Source organism: Cetorhinus maximus, chromosome 7 (genome assembly GCF_964194155.1).
Source record: "Cetorhinus maximus chromosome 7, sCetMax3.hap1.1, whole genome shotgun sequence".
NCBI lineage: Eukaryota > Metazoa > Chordata > Chondrichthyes > Lamniformes > Cetorhinidae > Cetorhinus > Cetorhinus maximus.
Genome location: NC_135885.1, coordinates 21935611 through 21961452, shown reverse-complemented (window position 1 = coordinate 21961452; position 25842 = coordinate 21935611). Strand labels below are relative to the sequence as shown.

The 25842-nt window shown below is 42.6% G+C and overlaps 1 protein-coding gene across 2 annotated transcripts in view; it reads left to right on the top strand.

Annotated features, from left to right (window-relative positions):
* Positions 1 to 11936, top strand: part of cnga3a (cyclic nucleotide gated channel subunit alpha 3a) — a 32888-nt gene extending 20952 nt beyond the window's left edge. For both annotated transcript variants that reach the window (XM_078544817.1, XM_078544819.1), the window contains 3 exons: positions 2803 to 2907; positions 5491 to 5597; positions 10228 to 11936. In XM_078544817.1, coding sequence (XP_078400943.1) covers positions 2803 to 2907; positions 5491 to 5597; positions 10228 to 11633 — 1618 coding nt within the window. In that variant the 3' untranslated portion in view covers positions 11634 to 11936. The remainder of the gene's footprint in view (positions 1 to 2802; positions 2908 to 5490; positions 5598 to 10227) is intronic.
* The last annotated feature ends 13906 nt before the right edge of the window (positions 11937 to 25842 follow it).

The following is a 25842-nucleotide window of genomic DNA, read 5'->3' as shown; positions in this document are numbered from 1 at the left end:
GAATTAAAAAGATAAGGGGCGGAATTTTATGGCCCCAATGTGGCGGGGGTGGGGCCAGAAAATGTGGCAAGCTGTTCAAAAATCTATTGACTTCGGAAAATCCCGCTGGCGGGAGGGACTGTAAAATTCCGCCCAGATAATATCAGCTTCTTTGAGGCTTCGCTTGAGTATCCTACATTTGTGAGACATTCACTGTCCTTTCCTAGCAGCCTGGAGTTGAGCAAACTCGTTGCATTATTACTAGAATAGATCAGAATGTTTGGCGTGCCTGGGGCCTAAACATCCTAATGAGCCAAACACCCAAATAAGCACAGCATGTCATCATAATATTTCAGCGTTAAATTATATAGGAAAAACTGGGCGAACTAATACGCATAGCCAATTGTGAATTTTTACAGACCCAAAAGTAAGTGATTACCCAGTTAACCATCATGAAAAAGAGAGGTAATAAATGGTAATAAAATATTCAGCTTGTTGCTGGTCTAAATAAATGGACCCTATTTGTGGTTTGGCTGTTTTATTGACCCGTGTGGTCCTTTCTACCCATGATCCTCTTTGATATATAATAGCCTCTTTGATGTGCAGTAAGCTGTTAAATATTGATGTTCATCATGCAGCAAAGTGGAAGAAAAAAAAGATGAGAACAAGGAAGGGAAAAAAGATGAGAAAAAGAAGGAAGAGTAAGTAATGAAAATAAAAATGACGAACATTGATTGGTACACAATTGTTCTTAACTTCTTCGTATTCAGATTTCCTTGCATATCAGCCTGTCTGATCTGGACACCATAACTGTTACCATGAAATGCTTCCATTATACTTCTGATATTTGCATTATCCTTGTGCTAACTGCAAGCAAGAGTGCAACAGGGTGTAATGCTTGGAAGTTTCTGCTTTTGTGCTCGCTGGCTATGACTTTACACTCATTTGCCCTAATGGCCAGAAAGTCGTGTGCTGATAATTGTAGAAGTAGAAAATCCCAGCCAATCTCTTTTACAAGTGGCAGGCACATGGTATCCTAAAGGTACTAATACTATTTCAACTGAAGATAATAATGATTTAATTTAGTAATTTATTACATTGGATTAAGCATGAACTATCACGACTACCCCTGTGTCCGAAGGTTCTGGTTTAAGGTCCATGTTTGAATGCAAGCATGTATATCTATACCAACATCCCACTGCATTATAGTTGGGGCTGCCATTGTTTGGACCTTTCTGCCTTTCAGGTAGAGATTAAAAATCCCGTCAAACTTCCTGAGGAAGGGGTGTTCTTCTGCTGTTCAGCCTACTTCACTCCCTCAACCAACATCGCCAAAAGCAGACTACTTGATCATTGCAGTTTGTGTGGTCTTGCTGTTTGTGAAATGGATGCCATATTCACCCACATTACAACAGTAACTGCACTTCATTGTAGGCAAGGAGCCTGGAGTTTCCTCTCGTTGATTTTCTTCAGAGAAATTCAGTCAAACCAACACCAAAGATTGAGGAATCTCAAGCGCAAAAAAAAAGTACAAAATTGAGTTTCCGCAATATTTTGCACCAGTTTAAGAAACACTGTGATGGAAACCGGCCCTGCCCACAAAGCTGGCCACACCCCCAGATCGAATTAATCGCCATGACGACGTCCCCCAATTAGGCCTGTTTGCAGAACTTTGAGGTGGCTGCTAACATTAAGCCTTTTTTTTGGTGCAAGGACACTGTTATGCTCCTTTTAAAATATTTTACATAGTAAAAATGATTTGATTTACTCAGAAACAGCCTGCTGTGCAACACTGAAACTAGTAAATGGCTTGTGTCGTGTTTTTTTAAAGTCATTTTCAATTATTTAAAACTGGGTTACTCTCAGGTGGTGCACTACACGCTCTGATTAAAAATGATTAGTCTTTATGATAAATCAATTTTCAGCTTTATTAATAAAACTACAGGAGGTTATTACTCTTAAATATATCAAGGGATATTTTTTAATGGAAAACATTTTTAAAAAAATCATTGATAAGATGCCCGAACGGTGCTGGTTCATGGAAGATTACTGCCTTTGGCAATATGCAAATGAGTTTGAGCAAAAACTTCAGCAAATAATTCAGTTTCTAAAATGAGTGTAATTTTGAACACAATTTGTACCCAGTGCCAATTGTGGCTAAAATGGAAACTCTTAGCCAAGGTGTTTTAGTTTAATGTTTGCAGTAGATATAGGGCCCTGTATCAGGCTTCTGTTATGAATTTAATATGGTGATGTTTTCAGCTGATATGTTTGAACTTGTAGATTGTGAGTGTAAATTGACATACTGTTTGTTCTTCAGTTGTTGAAATGTATGACATACATTGATGTGATATTGGTTCTTCCAGTTTTGAATTGTAAAGTGTACATAAAGCTTATAGTTGATGGATTATCATGGACAACAGTACCAATAGACTGTAGGCTGTGTGTGAAATAGTGGTGACTAAATAACTTGCGTGTCTTGGTTCATAGATTATAACTTGTTGAGTTTAACATCTAATATTGAGCGAACGGTATTATAATTAACCAGGTAAGCAGCTCATCGTGATCTTTGAATTTATTTAATAGAGAATATTTTAATGCCACTTTTACATGGAATGTTTTAAAATGAAGAGTATTAGCAATGTTATTCTTCTTGATTTCTAGAAATGTTGATAATATTTAAAAGTAGAGCAGAGCAATTTGCATAATGAGACTGAAATGGAAGACATTAGTCCTGTTGCAAGTAATCGACCAAGTGAATTTAACTGGAGTAAAATTTTTGCTGGAAGTTTCTGTTGTGACATATTCTGTTTTGGTCCCTAGGAAGAAAGATGTGTACGTCATTGACCCTGCAGAAAATCTTTACTATAGATGGCTTTCTATTATCGCAGTGCCTGTCATGTACAACTGGTGTATGCTAGTGAGCAGGTAGGTTTAAGTTTAACATAGTAAGCAATTACTATTTGACTTACAAGAAGGAAAAAATATCCAAACATGTGAGTTTAAAGGGGCATTGATAAATGGTAAAGCATCTTGACATATGTGCCCAAATTTATGAACTGGTATACATAATAGTACCATTTGTGAGGTGAGAAGATTAACATATGGCTAATTAGGAACTAATGCAATGTACAAATTTCTACCTCCAACTCAACAGTGGCCCTTGGCAAACCTGACCTTCTCAAAAGTCCCTCAACTTAAATTCCAAGTATTATTATACTTTTTTGTCTACTCTTACAAGTTGCAATTTCTCTTCTGTGTTTTAATTCCTGTACAATATGTAAAGCTTTACACTTGAAATTTTGCATTTTGTTTTATACTAAGATTTCACTGCTCTTCTGAAACCTCTTTCCCTATAAACACTCTAATCCATATTCGGATCCGCAATCTTCATATTACCATCTTCTAGGGTTTTTGTCGTTCTGATCAATGGCCATCTCTGACCATTTCCTTGTAACTCTCACCAGATTTCCCTAACACATTCAGCCCTATTTCCTTCTGTTTCTGCCCCTGGGAAAAAAACTCTCCTCCAAGTCAAACACTTTCAACCTCTTAAGAGCCTAATCTTTGTCCCTCCATTCAATTCAAGACTCCTGCAGCTGCCATTTTGTTCAACCACTCCCTCCTCTCCGACTTTGAAACCCAGTAAAACTCTCTCTCATTCTGGTACTTCCCTCTGGTATAGTCACCAATTTTATTTACTTAATATGAGGGAGCACAGACTTGTGCTTATTGACAGCACAACTGATTTAGCTGCCAATCTGGCTGGTCACATAATGTATTATCAGGCCTCACTCTCATCTGCTCCCTACATCCGTAATTTGAAAAATAAGAAGCTCATTGACTTCTTGTTCAGTGGTTATGACCATCAGTTTAGCTACAATATCGCTTCCCTCATTTCCCTTGTCCACAAACAGGCTTGGGCTGATAAGTGGCAAACAACATTTGCGCCAAGAACAAGAGAGGGTCTAATCATCTCCGCTTGGCATTCAGTGGCATTACCATCGCTAAATTCCCCACTATCAACATCCTGGGGTTACCATTGACCAGAAACTGAACTGGACCAGCCTTAAAAATACTGTGGCTACAAAAGCACGTCAGAGGCTAGGCATCCTGAGGTGAGTAACTCACCTCCTGACTCCTCAAAGCTTATCCACCATCTACATGCCACAAGTCAGGAGTGTGATGGAACACTCTCCACTTGCCTGAATGATTGCAGCTCCAACAACACTCAAGAAGCTCAACATCATCCAGGACAAAGGAATCTTTTTGATTGACACCCCATCCACCACCTTAAACATTCACTCCCTCCACCACCGATGCACAGCGACAGCAGTGTGTGCCATCTACAAGGTGCACTGCAGCAACTCACCAAGGTGCCTTCGACAGCACTTTTCAAACCTGCGACCTCTACCATCTAGAAGGATAAGGGCAGTAGATGCATGGGAACACCACCACCTGCAAGTTCCCCTCCAAATCACACACCATCCACACTTGGAACTATATCGCAGTTCCTTCACTGTCGCTGGGTCAAAATCCTGGAACTCCCTTCCTATTGGCACTGTGGGTATACCTACAGCACATGAACTGCAGCGGTTGAAATTCCTTCAACTAATCTCTAAAACAAATATGTCACTTAAGCACTTAATCTCTTATGAAAACAATAATTTCTATTCTATAACCACTTGGAGCTGTCAAACTGCTCACTTAGCAGGCATCCCACTATGATAAATGTTGAGATGTAAAAACTGTCATGCAGCACAAATACTGTAATGACTGCCTCAGGCTTATGTCAAAAGACAAAGTGAAATAGCAAGCACTAATTATTTTTAAATTCCACACATTTTTTTTAATGTACAGCCTAGTAGAGTTAAATCCCTTGACAGCTTTGACAGTTCTAATGGGTTTTGACAATTCTTTGACAGCTGTTTGACAGCTTGACGGTTCCAGTGAGCCTATGCACTTTTACGCACAATCATGTCTACTTTCAACAATCCCAAAGGGCACCTGACCTAGTTCTCCCAAAGGGGTACCTTACCTCTCCCAAGGTGTCTCGAGAACATATCCAAAGGGGTACCTTACCTCCCCAAAAGGGTGCCCTGGCAGTCAAAACAAATCCACAAGGTTCAAAACAGCTCTTACCTGGTCTAATCTGCACTTTTTCAGTTTCAGACTCTTACCTCACCAAAATATTACATGAGGGGAGGCAGCTGCTGATTTATATAGGCAGCTGTCTCCGTGAATCACGGATGTGTAATTTAGAACCCACCCCCATTTCCCCATCCCCACCCCCCCTCATGAAAATGGCCGGGTTTATGGGTGGAACTTCCGGATTCGGGCCTCTGCTGGTACTTTTGCGCAGCAACCCTCTCCGTCTGTGCGAAAACTCACGCCATAATATCAACCTTCCAGGTACAGCCGACATAATACGACAGTACCATGCATCAGGGCGACTATCAGAGCACGCATGTTGCTTTATTGTCAAATTTAAAGTTGCATTTTGTACTTCAGGGCTTGTTTTGATGAACTTCAAGTAAAAAATCTCGCCTTGTGGCTGGTGCTGGATTACATATCCGACACAATCTACATAATGGATTCAGCTGTAAGATTCCGAACGGGTAATCAAACCTTTTCTTTAACGAACCACGTGTTTACTTTTCACATTTCTCTAAGATGTTATTTCTTGCTCCTCAGCCACCCGCTTCCCAGTGCCAAGCCTCATTTCGAGGTTGAGAGGATGTGTTTGTAACTTGCCCTCTGCCCATGCTGCTCTCAGTCATTCAGCTGGAGGTGCGGTCAATTGGTTACCCCTCCAGGTATCAATTGAATGTGCCCACAGTCTCCTCAGACAGTTCTGTTGAGACCTGAGGGTCGATTTTCAGTTCTATATGCAGTCCCGGCAGCAGGCCTTATCAACTTTAAGCGCAGACAGCCTATCCAATATCTCCTCATTATCAATTTTAAACATTCAGACACTCGAAGGGTTTAAAATTGATAAGGAGGGGGGTCGGTTGCCTGTATTTAAAGTTGATAAGGCACCAGGACCGGATGAGGTGCATGCAAAGATACTGAGGGAATTGAGAGTAGAAATTGACTGTAATTTTCCAGTCTTCCTTAAACTCGTGTGGTGCCAGAGCACTAATTGCAATTGTTACAACCTTGTTCAAAAAAAAGCATGTGAAGCTAAGCCCAGCAATTACAGGCCAGTCAGTTTAACTTCAGTGGTGGGGAAATTTCTGGAAACAATAATTTGGGACAAAATTGAGCAAATGTGGGTTAATTAAGAAAAGCCAGCATGGATTTTGTTAAGTGTAAATCATGTTTGACTAACTTGCTGGAGTTTTTTGTTGAGGTAACAGAGAGGGTTGATGAGGGTGATGCTGTTGATGTGGCCTACATGGACTTCCAAAGGGCATTTGATACAGTGTTGCACAACAGACTTGTGAGCAAAGTTATAGTTCATGGAACAAAAGAGACAGTAGCAACATGGATATTAAGTTGGCTGGGTGACAGGAAACAGAGAGTAGTGGTGAATGGATGTTTTTCGGACTGGAGAAAGATTTGTAGTGAAGTTCCCAAGGGTGTTGCGACCCTTGCTTTTCCTGATATATATTAATAATCTAAATCTTGGTGTACAAGGCACAATTTCAAAATTTACAGATGATACAGTATTGTGAACTGTGAGGAGGATAGTGTAGAACTTCAATGGGACATAGAAAAGTTGGTGGAGTGGGCAGACAAGTGGCAGATGAAGTTCAATGCAGAGAAGTATGAAGTGATTCATTTTGGTAGGAAGAACATGGAGAGACAATATAAAAATAAAGAGTACAATTCTCAAGGAGTTGCAGGAGCAGAGGGACCTGGGTGTACATGTGCATTAATCATTGAAGGTGGCAGGACAGGTTGAGTGAGCAGTTAATAAAGCATACAGCATCCTGGGATTTATTAATAGAGGCATAGCGGATAAGAGCAAGGAGGTTTTTTTGAACTTGTATAAAACACTAGGTTGGCCTCAGCTGGAGCATTGCATAAAGTTCTGGGGCGTCACACTTTAGGAAGGGTGTAAATTCATTGGAGAGAGTGGTTCCAGGATGAGGAACATCAGTTACATAGATTGGAGAAGTGGAACTATTTTCCTTGGAGAAGAAAAGGTTGCGAGAAGATTTGATAGAAGCGTTCAAAATCATGAGGGGTCTGGACAAAGTAGATAGGGGAAAACTCTTCCCTCTGGCAGAAGGATTGAGAATGAGAGGGCACAGATTTAAAGTAATTATCAGAAGATGCAATGGAGGCATGAGGAGAAACTTTTTCACACAGCGAGTGGTTCAGATCTGGAATGTTAAAAGCAAAAAACTGCGGATGCTGGAAATCCAAAACAAAAATAAAAATACCTGGAAAAATTCAGCAGGCCTGACAGCATCTTCGGAGAGGAACACAGTTAACGTTTCAAGTCCGTATGACTCTTCAACAGAACTAAGGAAAAATAGAGAAGAGGTGAAATATAAGCTGGTTTAAGGAGGGGTGGGACAGGTAGAGCTGGATAGAGGGCCAGTGATAGGTGGAAATAGCCTAAAGATGTCATAGACAAAAGGACAAAGAGGTGTTGAAGGTGGTGATATTATCTAAGGAATGTGCTAATAGGTGACATTAAGGGTAGAAAGCAGGATGAGCAAGGGACAGGTAGCCCTAGTGGAGGTGAGGTGGGGGGAAGGGATCGAAATAGGCTAAAAGGTAGAGATAAAACAATGGATGGAAATACATTTAAAAATATTGGAAATAGGTGGGAAAAGAAAAATCTAGATAAATTATTGGAAAAAAGGGGGGATCGGAAAGGGAGTGGGGATGGAGGAGAGAGTTCATGATCTAAAATTGTTGAACTCAATATTCAGTCCGGAAGGCTGTAAAGTGCCTAGTCGGAAGATGAGGTGCTGTTCCTCCAGTTTGCGTTGAGCTTCACTGGAACATTGCAGCAGGCCAAGGACGGACATGTGGGCATGAGAGCAGGGTGGAGTGTTGAAATGGCAAGCGACAGGGAGGTCTGGGTAATGCTTGCGGACAGACCGAAGGTGTTCTGCAAAGCGGTCACCCAGTCTGCGTTTGGTCTCTCCAATGTAGAGGAAACCGGATGCGCGGGAGATTGACACGGTGGTTGACAGGGCCCTCAACCGTGTCCGGCCCATCTCCCGCGCATCCGCCCTCACACCTTCCTCTCCCTCCCAGAAACATGATAGGGTCCCCCTTGTCCTCACATATCACCCCACCAGCCTCCGCATTCAAAGCATCATCCTCCGCCATTTCCGCCAACTCCAGCATGATGCCACCACCGAACACATCTTCCCTTCACCCCTCCCCTGGTGGCATTCCGTAGGGATCGTTCCCTCTGGGACACCCTAGTCCACTCCTCCAACGCCCCCTACACCTCAACCCCCTCCCACGGCACCTGCCCATGCAACCGCAGAAGGTGCAACAACTGCCCCTTTCCTTCCCCTTTCCTCACCGTCCAAGGGCCCAAACACTCCTTTCAAGTGAAGCAGCATTTCACTTGCATTTACCTCAATTTAGTCTACTGCATTCGCTGCTCCCAATGCGGTTTCCTCTACATTGGAGAGACCAATCGCAGACTGGGTGATCGCTTTGCGGAACACCTTCGGTCTGTCCGCAAGCATGATCCAGACCTCCCTGACGCTTGCCATTTCAACACACCACCCTGCTCTCATGCCCACATGTTCATCCTTGGCCTGCTGCAATGTTTCAGTGAAGCTCAACGCAAACTGGAGGAACAGCACCTGATCTTCCGACTAGGCACTTTACAGCCTTCTGGAGTGAATATTGAGTTCAACAATTTTAGATCATGAACTCTCTCCTCCATCCCCAACCCCTTTCCAATCCCCCCTTTTTTCCAATAATTTATATTGATTTTTCTTTTCCCACCTATTTCCATTATTTTTAAATGTATTTCCATCCATTGTTTTATCTCTACCTTTTAGCCTATTTCGATCTCTTCACCCCACCCCACCCCCACTAGGGCTATCTGTACCTTGCTTGTCCTGCTTTTCTACCCTTAATTAGCACACTCCTTAGATAATATCACCACCTTCAACACCTCTTTGTCCTTTTGTCTATGACATCTTTTGGCTATCTCCACCTATCACTGGCCCTCTATCCAGTTCTACTTGTCCCACCACCCCCTTAAACCAGCTTATATTTCACCTCTTTTCTATTTTTCCTTAGTTCTGTTGAAGAGTCATACGGACTCGAAACATTTACTGTGTTCCTCTCCGCAGATGCTGTCAGACCTGCTGAGCTTTTCCAGGTATTTTTATTTTTGTTTTAGGTCTGGAATGTGCTGCCTGAGAGTGTGGTGGAGGCAGGTTCAATTGAGGCATTCGAGAGGGAATTGGACTATTGTCTGAAGAGGAAGAATGTGCAGGGTTCCGGAGAGAAGGTGGGAGAGTGGCACTAGGTGAATTGATCATTCGGAGAGCTGGTGCTGACATAATGGGATGAATGGCCTCCCGTGCTGTGACAATGATGTGACGTTGAGGCTAGGGTGATGGCTAACCCAGCTGGAATTCAGAGTCAGCTTTAAGTTTAATAATTCAGCTGAGTTCTCAGCACATACAGGGCCTATTGCTAGGACACTGTAGAGTGGGGTGAGGAGAAAATCATGTTAGAATCAGCCATGATCTAATTGAATGGTGGAACAGGCTGGAGGGGCTGAATGTCCTGTTGCAATGTTCAGCAGCCTACATTATGTTCTGCAGCGAATCTTGACCCCATAATTATCTAGTTGAAATGCAAGAATTCTGGTAAATGAGAAAACTTGACAGCTACAAGGGTTTAATTAATTATACAGCCATAAACTATGATAAAATTAGAAATGAAAATAACTTATAAAAGGTACATTTAAATTTATCCCTCTGGCAGTATTCTAGGTTAGAGTTCAGAGCAACTCATCCAGGGCCTTTGACACTGCCAAAACTCCCCAGCGTGGGCTAGTGGTTTTTACCATATGGAGTACTTTTTCAACCCCTCAAGGAACACCCCTCCTATGTGTCAGCTATTTAAAAGGAAACTGCAGGGAACTAGTTTTATTGAAATATAGTAACAAAAATAAACTGTCTGTGAGTTAGGAATTATTGAAAGAATCGGAAAGCTATTTATCCTGCAGCCCTGCTAACTTGAAAAATCGATGCTTCAAAGTTTCCCCCCTTGTACAGCTCAATAATGTCACACTTCTTTCTCCAGGTTTTCTTGAACAAGGGCTGCTCGTTAAGGATGCAAAGAAATTGAGAGAGAATTACATGAAGATGCCTCAGTTTAAATTGGACATGCTCTCTCTTCTACCAACAGATTTAACCTACATTTGGTTGGGATTTAACTACCCGGAGGTGAGATTTAATCGTCTATTCCGTTTTGGCCGAATGTTTGAATATTTTGATCGCACGCAAACCAGGACCAACTACCCTAACATATTTCGAATTGGAAATCTTGTTTTGTATATTCTCATCATTATTCACTGGAATGGCTGCATTTATTATGCTATTTCAAAATCGATTGGGTTTGGTATTGACACCTGGGTCTATCCAAACATATCCCATCCTGAATATGGGCGGCTCAGCAGAAAATACATCTACTGCCTTTACTGGTCCACTTTGACCTTGACTACCATTGGAGAAACACCTCCTCCAGTCAAGGACGTGGAGTATTTATTTGTAGTAATTGACTTTCTGGTGGGAGTGCTCATCTTTGCCACCATTGTCGGTAACGTGGGCGCCATGATCTCAAACATGAATGCCTCTCGAGCCGAGTTCCAATCCAAAATTGACTCCATCAAACAGTACATGCAGTTCCGTAAAGTGAGCAAAGATCTAGAGGCCAGGATCATCAAGTGGTTTGATTACCTGTGGATCAACAAGAAGAGCGTGGATGAGAAGGAAGTCCTTAAAAACCTACCCGATAAACTAAAGGCTGAAATCGCCATCAACGTCCACTTGGACACTCTAAAGAAAGTCCGGATCTTTGCAGATTGTGAAGCCGGCCTTTTGATCGAGTTGGTGCTCAAGCTGCAGCCTCAAGTGTACAGCCCCGGAGACTACATTTGCCGAAAGGGGGATATCGGCAGGGAGATGTACATCATTAAAGAAGGCAAACTGGCTGTTGTAGCCGATGATGGGGTAACGCAGTTTGTGGTCCTGAGTGATGGCAGTTACTTTGGAGAAATCAGCATCTTGAACATAAAGGGCAGTAAGGCAGGCAACAGGCGGACAGCCAACATAAGGAGCATAGGCTACTCTGATCTCTTCTGTCTGTCCAAAGTTGACCTGATGGAAGCCCTGACTGAGTATCCAGATGCCAAAAAGATTCTGGAAGAGAAGGGGCGTCAGATTCTGATGAAGGATAATTTGATAGACGAAGAGGCAGCAAAAGTGGGAGCGGATTCAAAAGACCTGGAAGAAAAAGTGGAGAGAATGGAGTCTTCATTGGACAGCTTGCAGACTAGGTTTGCTAGGCTCATGGCCGAGTATAAATCCAGTCAAATGAAGCTGAAGCAAAGGCTTACAAAGATGGAAAACAGAGTAAAAGGCTATGGCAGTGGATACCTATCGGATGGACTGGACAGTTTGACTGACACAGAACTAGGAAAACAGTGACGGTGACGAGAATAAATGGCAATTTCCTCATTTGTTTTTCTTACTATTTTGATATGATATACTGACGAGAAGATCAATTATTTTTATATGGGACTATAATGGGATAGTTTATAAATTATGACTCATGATTAATATCTGTGAACATTTCATGTAGATTTGTCTTTAAACTTCATCAACAAACTGTGACCAAAGCTCATTTTAGTGCTGAATGAGTTAAGATAGCTTTAAGTACGTATGTTAGTTCATTGTATCAGGGAGCTGGTTCTGACACTGTGCTGTTTAATTAACTAACAGTAACGCACTAGGAACAGAGCCAGGAAATACAACGTTCATGTTTTAACATCTGTGCTGTCAAAGTTTAAATGTATTGGATTTTTACTTATGATTATGGTTATATTAGATATATAACATAAATATTATATAATATATGCATTAAGGCCCCCACAATTTATGCCTGGCATTTGTTTGCACGACTCCATGCATTCTCAATTCTTAAGAGGGGAGGGAAGGAGAGGGGGAATTTGAAAACCTCCCTTTAAATTTTAAGTAATATGGCTGATGGAATAATGGGGCTGTATTTAATGCAGGCAACTGACATCTCACCTGTGGACTGGAGAGCTGGTGAGGGCCCACTTTGTCTCCATTTGGGAAAGGCCCGCTGTATTAAATGGAGGCACTAACATGGCCAGCGCCAGGCCTTCCCTGGGATCAAGAACCCAGAGGGCTGAAAAACCACCCCCCATTGCAGGCAGCACCACCATGGGGGCGGTGGCAGCTGCTGGCAATGCACCCAGAGAGAAGCCTGGGATCACCCAGGGATCCAAGTCTGGGTGAGCGAGGCAGAGATTGCGGTTGAGGGATAGGGGGAGGAGGGGTATCGGCAGCATGGGCAGGGGTGTGGCTCCCAGAGGCTCTCCCCCCACCATTTTCCCAACGCTGGTTCCTTCGATTAGGCAATGAGTACCTTTATAACAAGGGACCACCCTCCTGTGAGCTGCAAGCAAACATGACCAGGTTTGCTTTTTGGGCTTCTTGCATGGCGACTGCCCTGTGCGGTGGTGGGGTGAGACCCTTAAGTGCACATTAATTGTCCACTTAAGGGCCTCAATTGGCAGTGGGGCAGGAAGGTCACCCACGAGGCTTAATCGAGGCAGAGGTGGAAAGGCAGTGGGCTCGCCACCCTCCTGCCTGATTAATACCCTCCCAGCCTCCAAACGCACCTCGGGGGAAGGCATTAAAATTCTGCCCCGGTAACACTGCTGTATGTGAGTGACAATCATTGAGAGTCAACATTAAAAGCAGAGACGGCTGCTTACTAATACAATTTAATTTCTCTGACCCCCCTTACCATGACATATGGTCAACAATGAGAAGATGGCAACAAGCCACACTACTGCTGAAGTTGATATCATGCAGAGTCAGTTGCTAGCACTGCATTTCCTGAAACCTGCCCCTTGGTAATATCAAAACAATAAGTTGATAAAAACAAGTTTTCATCCAACTAATTTTCCAAATGTGACTAAATTAAGTCTAGTAACGACAGGCTCATTACTGGGAATGGTCAATGTGGCTAATATATTGGAAACTTTCAGAAGGTAGCTTGTGGCTATGTGGGAGATTGTCCATTTTAATTGAAAGGTGAACTTGATGGACATATTAACCTTTTGTACTTTGTGAAGATAAAAACGCAATAGACTCCAATCGCGTACCTCACCTGTCCAGTTTTTGACAATGTGTTTAACTAAGTGTATCTAGCAAATAAGCTGAACTTTTTTGGACCTGATGCTTTTATCTCAGCTTTTTATATAAACATGAGCTAATGTAACTTATTTACTACCCAGAGATTGGTGGTTTTTCTCCTTTTTGTTTCTAAACAGTGACTTTAGTTTCTTTTTTAAAAAAAATACAGATCTTGTTTGTGGCTGTTGTAAATGTAAGCTTAAATTAAGTCTTACAACCTGTTGTCAATTTTCCTTTGAATTGAAATATGTTGTCAGGCATTCTTTTCTGTTACTGTTTTAATACTGGAGTAAATTACATATCAAAATGTGTCACATTTTAACGTATCATTTTACCATCTTGCTTGCTATTTCCCTTTGACAAGTGACTATTATTCAATTCTCTACCTCAATTGTTGTAAACAAACTGTAGTTTAAAAAGAAGATTCCTGGGATCAAATGAAAAACTGCAAATGGTAGAAAAATCTAAAAGAAAACAACAACAACTCATTTATATAGCACCTTTAACATAATGAAATATCCCAAGGCACTCATGGAACTCTTGGAAATAAACAGAATGTTAGTCAGCATGAGTAAGAGAAGAAATAGGTTAGTTTCCAGTGACAATCTTGATTCCAACCTATATTTCTTGTGTTTGAACAATAAGCAGACTTCCCCAAATATCAAACTTGGGTAAATTGCTCATGTGTAATGCTTGTGAAATCACCCAAATAGTGGAAGGGAGTTAGATGAGCAAATGTGTAGACAGATTTCGGAGTTCAAAAAAAATAGGGCAGCAATCTTTGGGGACTTCAACTACCCTAATATCAATTGGGATACGAACAGTTTGAAGGGCTAAGGGGGCGGAAAATTCTTGAACTGCATTCAAGAGAGCTTTTTTAGCCAGCTCGTATCAAGCCCAATGAGAGTGGGTGCCACTCTAGATTTAGTCTTAGGAAATGAAGCTGGGCAAGTGAATGAAGGAGCAGTGGGGGACCATTTTGGAGCTAGTGACCATAATATAGTTAGATTTAGCATCATGATAGAAAAGGACAAAGATAGAACAGGAGTAAAAGTTCTAAATTGGAGGAAGACAAATTTTACAAAACAGAGGTGAGCTGGCGAGAGTGGACTGGATATAGCTATTAGAAGGGAAAACAGTGTCAAATCAGTGGGAGGCATTCAAAGGCGAGATTGTACGGGCATAGTGTAGATATGTCCCCACAAAGAAAAAGGGTGGTCCTGCCAAATCTAGAGCCACCTGATTATCCAGAAACATACAGGCCAAGATAAAGCAGAGAAAGAAAGCTTATTACAGTCATAAAAGACTCACTACTATAGAAAGCCTAGAGGAATGTAGAAGGACAAGGGTGAATTAAAAATGGAAATTAGAAAAACAAAGAGATGATACTAGAAAATATTGGCAGGTAAAATCAAAGGAAATCCTAAGATATTTTAAGGGCCAGAGAATAACTAAGGAAAAGGTAGGGCCTATCAGAGATGTACATGGTAACTTGTGGGCCGATGCAGAAGATGTGGGCAGGGTTCTCAATGAGTACTTTGTCTCTTTCTTCACTAAGGAGAGGGATGATGCAGACATTCAAGTTAAAGAGGAGGAGTGTGAAATATTAAATACAAAAAAACATAGTGAGAGAGGGAATACTGGAGGGACTGGCATCCTTGAAGGTGGAAAAATCACCAGGGCTGGATGGATTGTATCCCAGGCTGCTGAAGGAAGCCAGGGAGGAAATAGCGGATGCTCTGAAGATCATTTTCCAATCCTTACTAGATACAGGCGAGGTCTCAGAGGATTGGAGGTCTGTGGACGTTGTACCATTATTTTAAAAGGGTGCGAGGGATAGGCCAGAAAATTATAGGCCAGTCAGTCTAACTTTGGAAACAATTCTGAGGGACAGAATAAACTGTCACTTAGAGAGGCATGTATTGATCAGGGATAGTAAGCATGGTTTTGTTAGGGGAAGATCGTGTCTTACTAAGTGAATGGAATTTTTTGGGGAAGTAACAAGAAGGATTGATGAGGGTAGTGTAGTGGATATTGCCTACATGGATTTCAGTAAGGCATTTGACAAGGTCCCATATGACAAACTGGTTAGGAAAGTGAGATCGCATGGGATACAGGGAAGATGGCAAGTTGGATCCAAAATTGACTCAGTGACAGGAAACAAAGGGTAATGGTCAATGGATGTTTTTGCAAATGGAAAACAGTGTCCAGTGGTATTCCACAGGGCTAAGTGTTGGGGCCCTTGCTGCTTGTTGTATATATTCATGATTTAGACTTACATGTGGGAGGCATGATTAGGAAATTTGCAGATGACACAAAAATTGGCTACGTAGTTGATAGTGAAGAAGATAGCTTCAGAATTATATCAATGGTTTGGTTGAGTTGGCAGAGAAGTGGCAAACGGAATTCAATCCGGAAAAGTGTGAGGTAATGCATTTGGGGAGGGCAAACAAAGCAAGGGCATACTCAATAGAAGTTATTGAGAGCGGTTGAGGAAGTGAGAGGCCTTCGAGTGCATGTCCACAGGTCCTTGAAGGTGGCAGGACAGGTGGACAAGATGGTAAAGAAAGCACATGGAAGATGAGGAGAGGTGACCTAATTGAGGTGTACAAAATTATGAGGGGATTAGATAGGGTAGACTAGAAAAATTTGTTTCCCCTAGCTGAGGGGTCAATTATCAGGGGACACAAATTTAAACTGATTGGTAAAAGGGTTAGAGGGAACATGAGGAAAAGCTTTTTCACCCAGAGGGTGGTGGGTGTCTGCAATTCACTGCCTAAGTTGGTGATTGAGGCTGAAACTCATTTAAAAGGTACCTGGATCTGCATCTGAAGTGCTGTAACCTGCAAGGCTATGGACCAGGTGCTGGAAAGTGGGATTAAAATGAGCAGCTAGTTTCTTTTTTCTCTTTTGGGTTGGCACAGACACAATGGGCTGAATGGCCTCTTTCTGCACCGTAATGTCTCTATGGTTCACACCACATACCTTCCTTTCAGCACTTGACCAGTTTTCCTTCATAAGCATAGTATCTACAAATATGATTTAGGCATTTATATTTGGTACACAGAATAATTAATCTAAACTAGATTAAAAAGTATGCTGCTTATTTCAATTTCCAGGCTACTGCATTAAAAAATAAGTAACGTATTCACGATGCTAACAAAATAATTCGGTAAGTGTCATGAACATGTCCCTGTTGGGTCTACCTTGGTTGTAATGTAATTAATAGAATCGATGGAGGATGGATGGCCCAGCAAGTAGTGGAGATAGTCAATGCTATAAACTGAATTTCCCTATTACAATAGAATGGTGTACGGACTGTTTTCAATACTTCCGTCTCATCTTTCTTACTTCTATTAGAAAAGGTGAAGATAAGAACCTGCATTGATATAGCACCTTTCATGATCATATTGGCTTTACAAACAATTTTGTTCTTTTGAATTGAAGGTACTGCTGTGATGCAGGAAATTTAGCAGACACAGCAAGGTCCCACAAACAGCAACAAAAGCAAAAACACTGGATGCCAGACATCTGAAATAAAAACAGAAACAGCTGGAGAAACTCAGCAGGTCCAGCAGCATTTGTGGAGAGAAACAGAGTTAACGTTTCAAATTTCTTCAGAGCTGAGGGAAAATCTTCCTTCCAGCTGTGAAGACAGGTCCTTGACCTGAAACATTAACTCTGTTTCTCTTTCCACATGCTGCTAGATTTTCTCAAGTTTTTCCAGCATTTTCTGTTTTTATCCCACAAACAGCAATTTGATGCTGACCAGGTCATCAGTTTTAGTGATGTTGATGTTGTAGCAATGGACTTAAGGTGAGTTCCAAGGCTCCCTGTGATGCTTTATTGTATATGTAAGGTGGTTACTTTTCAATCCCATGCATTGGACCTTTTTGCCCATTTTCTTGCAATGTCCACTGGGTTGGGATCTCTACAGGCACATGGGGCTGCTGTAGCTCGTACCATTACATGTTGGACAGAAGGGCAAGCAACAGATGAATCTTTACAAAGAAAAAGTGCTGCAAATTACTAGAAACCTACAATATAAAGAGCTGCTTTTTGAAAATTCATTCAGGGGGTGTGGGCTTCATTGGCTGGGCCAGCATTTATTGCCCATCCCTAGTTGCCCTTGAGAAGGTGGTAGTGAGTTGCCTTCTTGAACCACTGCAGTCCATGTGGTGTAGGTACACCCACAGTGCTGTTAGGGAGGGAGTTCCAGGATTTTGACCCAGCGACAGTGAAGGAACAGCGATACATTTCCAAGTCAGGATGGTGGGTGACTTGGAGGGGAACTTCCAGGTGGTGGTGTTCCCATCTATCTGCTGCCCTTGATGGTAGTGGTCATGGGTTTGGAAGGTGCTGTCTAAGGAGCCTTGGTGAATTCCTGCAGTGCATCTTGTAGATGGCAGATACTGCTGCTACTGTGCGTTGGTGGCAGAGGGAGTGAATGTTTGTGGATGTGGTGCCAATCATCCTAATGAATTATTCTAATGTGGGGTACATGTCCCTTTTTCATTACCAATGCTGGCTAATCTGTGTTTTCAGTTAAGTGACGTGGGCCATGTGACGCCACCCAGGGGAAAAGGAGCACTGATAAATGATAAACTCAATTAGAAGGATGAGAGGAGTCAAGCTTTGTTAGCAACATAAAGCTCCTATACCCCGGTCATGAAAAGGTCCTTGGAGGACTTTCAAGTGATGGTTGCAGAATGGAAGAAGCTGGCTGTAAAGATATTGAACCCTTCTTGAAATCCCGCAGAAAGCAAGCTGATAACCATTGGGGCTGCTCAGGGTGGACCTGAGTGTCCAAGCAGCCACTTGTACCAGCTCTTTATTGGAGGTTTTTGCAAAGGAAATGAAAATAATTTTTCCTCATATCTCAACCCAACCATTAAATACTATCAGCTCCTTGCTGACTCTCTCGTCCTCCCTGTGAAATGTGGAGCGAGACCAACGTAAAAATGCGATTCCGGCATATCAAATGCCTGAAAACTGACTCCTGTGGTTCCCAAATTGTGCCCGACTATCTGAATAAATAGTCAATTCACATTTCACGTAGAACAAGTGCCATTTGTGAAACGTATTTAGAAATACGTTCCACTGGTTGGAAAAACACAGGTTGGTGTCTTCTGAACTATCCTTTCCCATAAATGTGTACGTGCCCTATTGAGTTAGTCAATCATTTTTCGTACTTACTGTGTAGATCCATAACAAATGGATTGTCACAGCCAGAAAATAATTGAATTTCTAAAATAATGCAGTTCCTTTTTAGTTTGGATAAGCCGTTAATTATAAGTTAATGCAACGAAATAAGGGATTTTAAGAACATTACCTCACAATTTGTTCAATAGGTTTCACATGTGGTGGAAGAAAATTATTCATTAATTTATCTGAATGTGTTTTAAAAATAGAATTGCATATAGGATTTCCAGCACAAAGCTCATTTCCCTCACCCCCAGGTCTATGCTGAACAAGAGCCTCCCCTCCCCTCAACCCGCTTCCTCTATCCCATCACCACAACCTCTCTCCTCTGTGCCCCCATGTACTCTCCCCTTGTATATCCAGCTTTCCTATAAATGCATCCATGTGATCACCCTGAGCCAGTCTATGGTCCATTGCTGTTTAAATCCAGCGGTAATGAACGGGATCATATTTCACAAGAGCTTGCCTGGTGAGAGTATTTCTTGGTTACACTTTGGGGATCTTTGAAAGAGTTTGTCGTGAACTCCACAAAGTATTTTTGACCCGGGTGCCGGCGAGTTAACTTTCCCCGCCCTTCTAACCCGCACAATTTTGACCGGCCTCCTTTCAGTTTCAAGTTGCCATCGGGATGTTGGGTTCCACCGATCAGCGGCTTCCGTGCATTCAAGAATGTAAAGTGTTTATGTTCCCAAAACAAGAGACCTGAGGTCCTGACGCCCTGACAACGCTGGAAGAGCACAGAGCACGATCGGATTGGCCTTTCGCACTGTGGTTCACTTGCTAATAACATTAAAGGGATTGGATTACCATCTTCTAGTCGGGATGTGGCTTCTCGCTAGACCCACACATGGGGAACACCTTTCAGAGGCTATCTCGGTGTTGGAAAGCTATCGGTGGTGGGAATGTTGTAACATTTGGTGAAGAATGGCTCAGGGGAAGAGACCGAGGGAAGTAGAGAGATCGAAGCTGATCCTGTCCATGAACTGGAACGAGGAAATGTTGCTGCAGAAGAGACTCAGCCTCCTGGATTCCCTGCAGAGGCAGGTGGCGGATTCTTACACACTGGACCAGAGGATCCTGTACAATAGATTCCGGTCCAAACTCAGGCGCTCGGAGCTTGCCCACGCCCGGCTGATGGGGAGGCGAGAGCTGGTCCAACAGCTGAAGGTCAACGCCTTCTCCGGCTTCAACACCACGGTGACGGACGACAGCAAGGCAGCGGTCAGGGGGCTCTTACAGGGAGCTCCCCCGGCCAGGGCGAGGTGCAAAGGGCTGGGAGGCGCCCTGACCCCCCCGAGCCAAAGGGACGCCGAGGGAGGGTCAGGGGCTGGGGCAGCTGAGGGGGAGGTTGACTCAGCCCAGCCCCGATTCCCTGCGGCGAGACCGCACACGACCCCTACCCTGATCACCCCTCCCGGGCTGGAGTCCGGGAGCCCCAGGCACCGCCCGGATACAGCGCCGGGGCTGAGTGTGGGGCCCGGGGGGAATGGCACCAAGCCGGGGAGGGAGAGGGAGAGGGAGAGGGGAGCGGGAGCCGGAGCGATGAAACCTCATTCCCCACTCCAGCTCTTCCTCAACCTGGGAGAGCCCCGAGCCAAGCCCTCCCTGCTGGAGCTCCACGCCCGCCTCACCCGGGAGACCGGGCTGGAAGAGGAGAGCAGGAGCTTCGTGCAGGCGGTGCGGAGCGGCCAGGCGGGCGGCGGCAGCCCCGGCGGCGGCAGCCCCGGCGGCGGAGACTACTACTGGGAGAGGCTGCTCGCCACGCTCGCCCGCCCGGGCAGCAAGGCGCGGCTCCCGGCCGGACTGCACCGGGACACACCCGGCTGGGAGTTTGTCGGTAAGGAGCTGAACTACCGGAGCATCACCTTTAAAAAACTGGACTGGAGTTTCTCCCCCTCCCCCTGACTTCTTGCTTTCGGGGCAGCTACCAGGCAGTGAGAGAAACCTCGCAACAACAACCCCACTCCAGCCACCCCCTAAATGTATTGCTCCCTGGTAGGAATTGTGGCCACATCATCCACAGTTTTAATAACGGGTGGGGTAGGGGGTGAGTCCTCGGTGGGTTTGAATCTCCCCCTGTTGTCCCTATTAAACGTAGCTCGAAAGAAAGACTTGCATTTATATAGCGCCTTTCGCGACCTTAGGGCAAGGTCCCCAACCTCACTGGGCGGATATGAACTAACAGATGTGGGAATGTATTTTTACAAATTTAAAGTGGGAAATCGAAGATATGTGGGGCAGCTTACAACTTTTTGTAGGTTGTTTCCTTATCACTGGGTCTGACTTCCCCACAATGACTCAGCACAGCTAGCATGGAGCACACTGCATATGTTTTTTTGATATAGCTGCCCTACAACTATAGGATAATTTCCATTTGGCTAAAACCGGTATTATAACTCGTAGTTATAAGTGTGAGTTTAGACATTGGGTATTGGTTTAAAATAAAAAAACTTTCTGACCTGGTTATTTTAAGAGCTAGAACTCAACAATATATTTAACATATACGTCAATATATATATATATTTAATAACTTCTGATTCTGGGCAGAAAGGGTTGAACGGCGCAGTGATTACAAAACTATCCTTTCATTCGTGTTACTGGTGGATCCAGTTCAGCCCATAGAAATGAAATGGAAACCTACTTTTGAAAATGAGAAAAAAACCATGTTTGGGAATATCTCAAAATCAACTTAATTGCCACAGTGTATGAACACAATAACAATAGTAATTAAACTGGATGCATTCCCATTATTACCAGGAACTGGATCCCTAGTAAGGGACCATTGGATATTAAGTGATTAACACATAAATAAACACACCTTATTCTGACTGCTGACACCAGGTTCTCTCTAATCTCCTGCCAACTTTATAAAATTGTGGTGAGAAGTCCGTGATAGTCTCCTGCAAGGCAGCATTTATTTTAAAGGGGCCAAACACATCTGAATTTGGTACAAATTCAAACATTAACTGAATCTATCCAATCTATATGTTGATGCATTGGAGAAAGCTCAAGCGTGAGAAGAATAATTTTAGAATTTATGGTTATGTTATGAAGAGCACTCTCAATGACATTTTCATTGACAAAAAAAATGGACTTTGACCTTAAAAACGCTGAATGTGGAGCATGTAGATGACGGGAAGTTTAAATGAAACTAAACATGACAAGTTTCCCCCTTCCCTTGGTGAAGAGGTATAGATACCTGTATTGTGCTAAATAGTATAGTTTAAAGAGCTGCCTAAATATTTAATTGCATTTTAAAATGCAGATTCTACCAATAAGGATGATTGAAATAGGAATGATCAAAAACAATGTAGAACATGACTGTTTCTGAACAGTTGAGACCAGAGAAATGGAACCACGTGGAAAATGATTGGTCACAGCTGAATAATGAAAGTGGGCAGATTTTAAAAAAAAAATTATTTACAGGGTGTGGATGTCACTGGTTAAGCCAGCATTTACTGCTCAACCTGAATTGCCCTTGAGGTGGTGGTGGTGAGCTGCCTTCTTGAACCACTGCACTCCATTTGCTGTAGGTACACCCAGAGTATTGTTTCATATTACATAAGAACATAAGAAATAGGAGCAGGAGTAGGCCATTTGGCCCTTTAAGCCTGCCCTGCCATTCAATAAGATCATGGCTGATCTGCCCCAGGCTTCAACTCCTTGTTCATGTCAGCTCCTCATAGGGCGTCTTATGGGATTTGAGGGCTATGTAAAGCCCTATTTGAATTGGAAGGTAGGGCAATCTTTTTGGAACTTATACTTGGAGTTTATAGGTTGAGCTGAATCCACAATGAAGCAGATTGTCTAAACTTTGGGGTTACTTGATTGCTTCCCCTGTTCCTTAGTTTCATTAATAAAGTGAGGAAAACAGGTAAAATACCCATAAAGACCTCTTTTATTCTGTTTAAACTAGGCATAGTGGAGAACGACTTGGATAAGTGGTTACTTGCAGATGCAGTGGTCTTTAAGCGACATAGGTCAATAAAGGAAGAGCAAAAAAAAGGCTCAGGCAGCCACATCTTAAATGCAAAAATGAACAGATTCTGCTGCTGCTTCTGTAGATGAATATGAGTTGATATTTTGCATTTATATAGTACCTTTCACAACTTCAGTGATGAAGGATAAACATTGACTAGGACACCAGGGAGAACTCTCCTGTTCTTTTTTAAAAATATTGCTATGCAATCTTTTATGCCCACCTGGGAAGGCATGGGACCTGTTTAATGTCTCATCGGAAAGTTGGCAGCTCGGGACTCCTTTGGAACTGCGCTGAAGTGTCGACCTAGATTACATGCTTAAGTCTCTATGGGTTGGGGCAAGCCCACAAACTTCTGACTCGCAGGCAAGGACACCACCATTTGAGTCACATAGTTGACATAGTCCTTAAATTAATTTTGAAGTGCGATTACTCGCCCCTATATAATACTGACATATTTATTACAGAAAATATCAAAGTAAAGACAAAAGTTATTTCTTTGGTCAGAGTTTAGTCAAATTATTGCATCGGTCAGTATGAGAATGATAAGAACTCCTCCTGGAGGCATAATTGCAGGTGACAAGAACCATAAGTAGATATCCAAAGGGCATTTCATACCAATACATTTAGGATTTGCCATCACCAAAGTACAGCATGTGACCAAAGTATAATGTATCATCAATATTCTTGTAAAGTTGATGTATATGAAATAAAGCTTCAATTATGGTTGTTTTAAATTATATTTTGTAACATTAAGTTGCTACTATTGATTGGAATAATGAAGAAAGGTTTAAAAGGCAAAGTAGGTAAACTGACCTTAATTTCTGCCCACAAATGACAGCACTTAATCTTCCGATTGGGCACTTTACAGCCTTCTGGACTCAACATTGAATTCAACAATTTCAGACCATGAATTCCGTCCTCCATTTTGATTCTGTTCTTTTTTTGCCACATGCCAGTTTGGATCTTGTTTTTCATGTTTTTGCTTTCAGAGCTGTTCATTATTCTGCCACTTGCACTCATTCTGGACAAATGCTTTGTCTTTTTACTACAACCATTACCATTCCGTTTGCCTTTTGTTCTATGACATCATTGTCATTTAATTTCTCCCACCCTCTACCCTATCCTAGACTTTCCCTTTTTTCCTTTCTCCCCCTCCCACATTTCAATGGCACATAACCTTCCTTCAGTTCTGAAGAGCAATATTGAATTCAAAACATTAACTCTACTTTTCTCTCCACAGATGCTGCTAGGCCTACTGAGTATTTCCAGCACTTCCTGTTTTTATTTCAGATTTCCAGCATCTGCAGCATTTTGCTTTTATTGATCCAATTGAATGATGTTCACCAGTGTGCCCGCCATGCTAATGTAAATACGCACACAATTTATCAATGAACTTTCATTCAGGAAGACAAATGGGTGCACCACAGAATATTCAAATAGAGTGGGGTACAGGGGGAAAAAATGCAAAATTCCTACTGTCTTTTTTTATTCTTTCATGGAATGTGGGTGTTATTAGCAAGGCCAGCATTTGTTGCCCATCCCTAATTGCCCTTGAACTGAGTGGCTTGCTAGGCCATTTCAGAGGGCAGTTAAGAGTCAACCACAGAGGTTACCTGGAGCCAGGCCAGACAGCAGATTTCCTTCCCTAAAGGACATCTAGTGAACCAGACGAGATTTTTTATGACAATTGATGACTCATGGTCACCCCTAATGAGACGAGTTATCAATTCAAGTTATTAATTGAATTTAAATTCCACCAGCTGGCTTGGTGGGATTTGAGCACATGTCCCTGGAGCGTAGCCAAGTGACATTGCCACAACACCACCATGTTCCCCAACAGAACATTGCATCAGATATACAGCTTCTGAGACTGAATGCAGCAGTGAAGTAATACATTTTGGTAGGAAGAATTTTGGTAGAAAGAACAAAGAGAGGCAATAGAAAGGATACAGTTATAAAAGGGGTGCAGGGGCAGACAAATAATTGAACATGCCAAGGCAGGCTGAGAAAGAGGTTAGGCAGGCATACAGGATTCTGAGCTTTATAAAATATACACACAGAGTACAAGAGCAGGGTAGTTATGGTGAACCTTTAAAAAACACTGGTTTGACCTCAACCAGAATATTGTATCCAATTCTGGGCACTACACTTTAGGAAAGATGTGAAGGAATTGGAGAGGGTGCAGAAAAGATTTATGAAAGTGGTTCCAGGGATGACAAACTTCAGTCACATGGATGTATTGGAGAAGCTGGGATTGTTCCCCTTCAAGAAGGTTGAGAGGAGATTTGATAGAGACATTCAAAATCATGTGGGGTCTGGACTGAGTAGAATAGGGAGAAACTGGCAGAAGGGTTAAGAACCAGAGGACACTAATTTTAAGGTGAATGGTTAAAAAAAAAAGCCATGGCAAAAAGAAACCTTTTTACATGGCAATTGCATTGCACTGCCTATGTGTGTGGTAGAAGAAAATTCAATGGTAACTTTAACAATGGAAATGGATAATTATCAGTGGAGAAAATAATTTGTAAGGGCTACTGGGAAAGGGATTAGCTGACTTGCTCTTGAGAGCCCTGGAAGCAGCTCAGTGAAGAGCACAAGGTTGATCCTTTGCAATGGGGGCTGCTTCTGAGAACAAGGGAAATTTGGCCTTCTCACATTCAAAATGAGGCAGAGACAACCATATTTTTGATAGACAAAAGAGTCAAGGAATATGGGGGGCAGACAGGTAAGTGAAGTTGAGACCACAATCAGATCAGCCGTGCTGTTATCGAATGGTGGAGCAGGCTTGAAGGCCGAATGGCCTACTCCTGCTCCCAAGTCCTATATTTCTACTTAAAAAGTATATGATGGCAAATGGGAGGCAGGATAGCTCCTGCTGGAAAGGCAGTTAGAAACTTATCAGTGATCTGTGTTGGTAACAAAGTGGCTTCTGGTGATTAAATCCCTTCACACATTTGAGAGTCTCTTATTAACCAGCTCTCTGGATTTGGGTTAAGTCTGGTGTGTTGCAAGGGCATAATATCTGCAGTCCATATTGGGCAGACAAACTCTACCTATGCATTTCTCAGTAGCTTAGTTTGGAGTCTCATACATATGCCCATGGATATCAATGACCATCAGATAGCTAGCTAACAGAGAAAAAAAAATCACTGAGCATAAGTGTCATCTTCAAGCACTCTGTCCCCAAAATGACATTTTACCCCTTGCCAAAGACAGTCGTGTTTTTCATTAAAGATTCATGTTGCAACATGTTTCAATGTATGAATCCTGTGGCGAGACCATAGA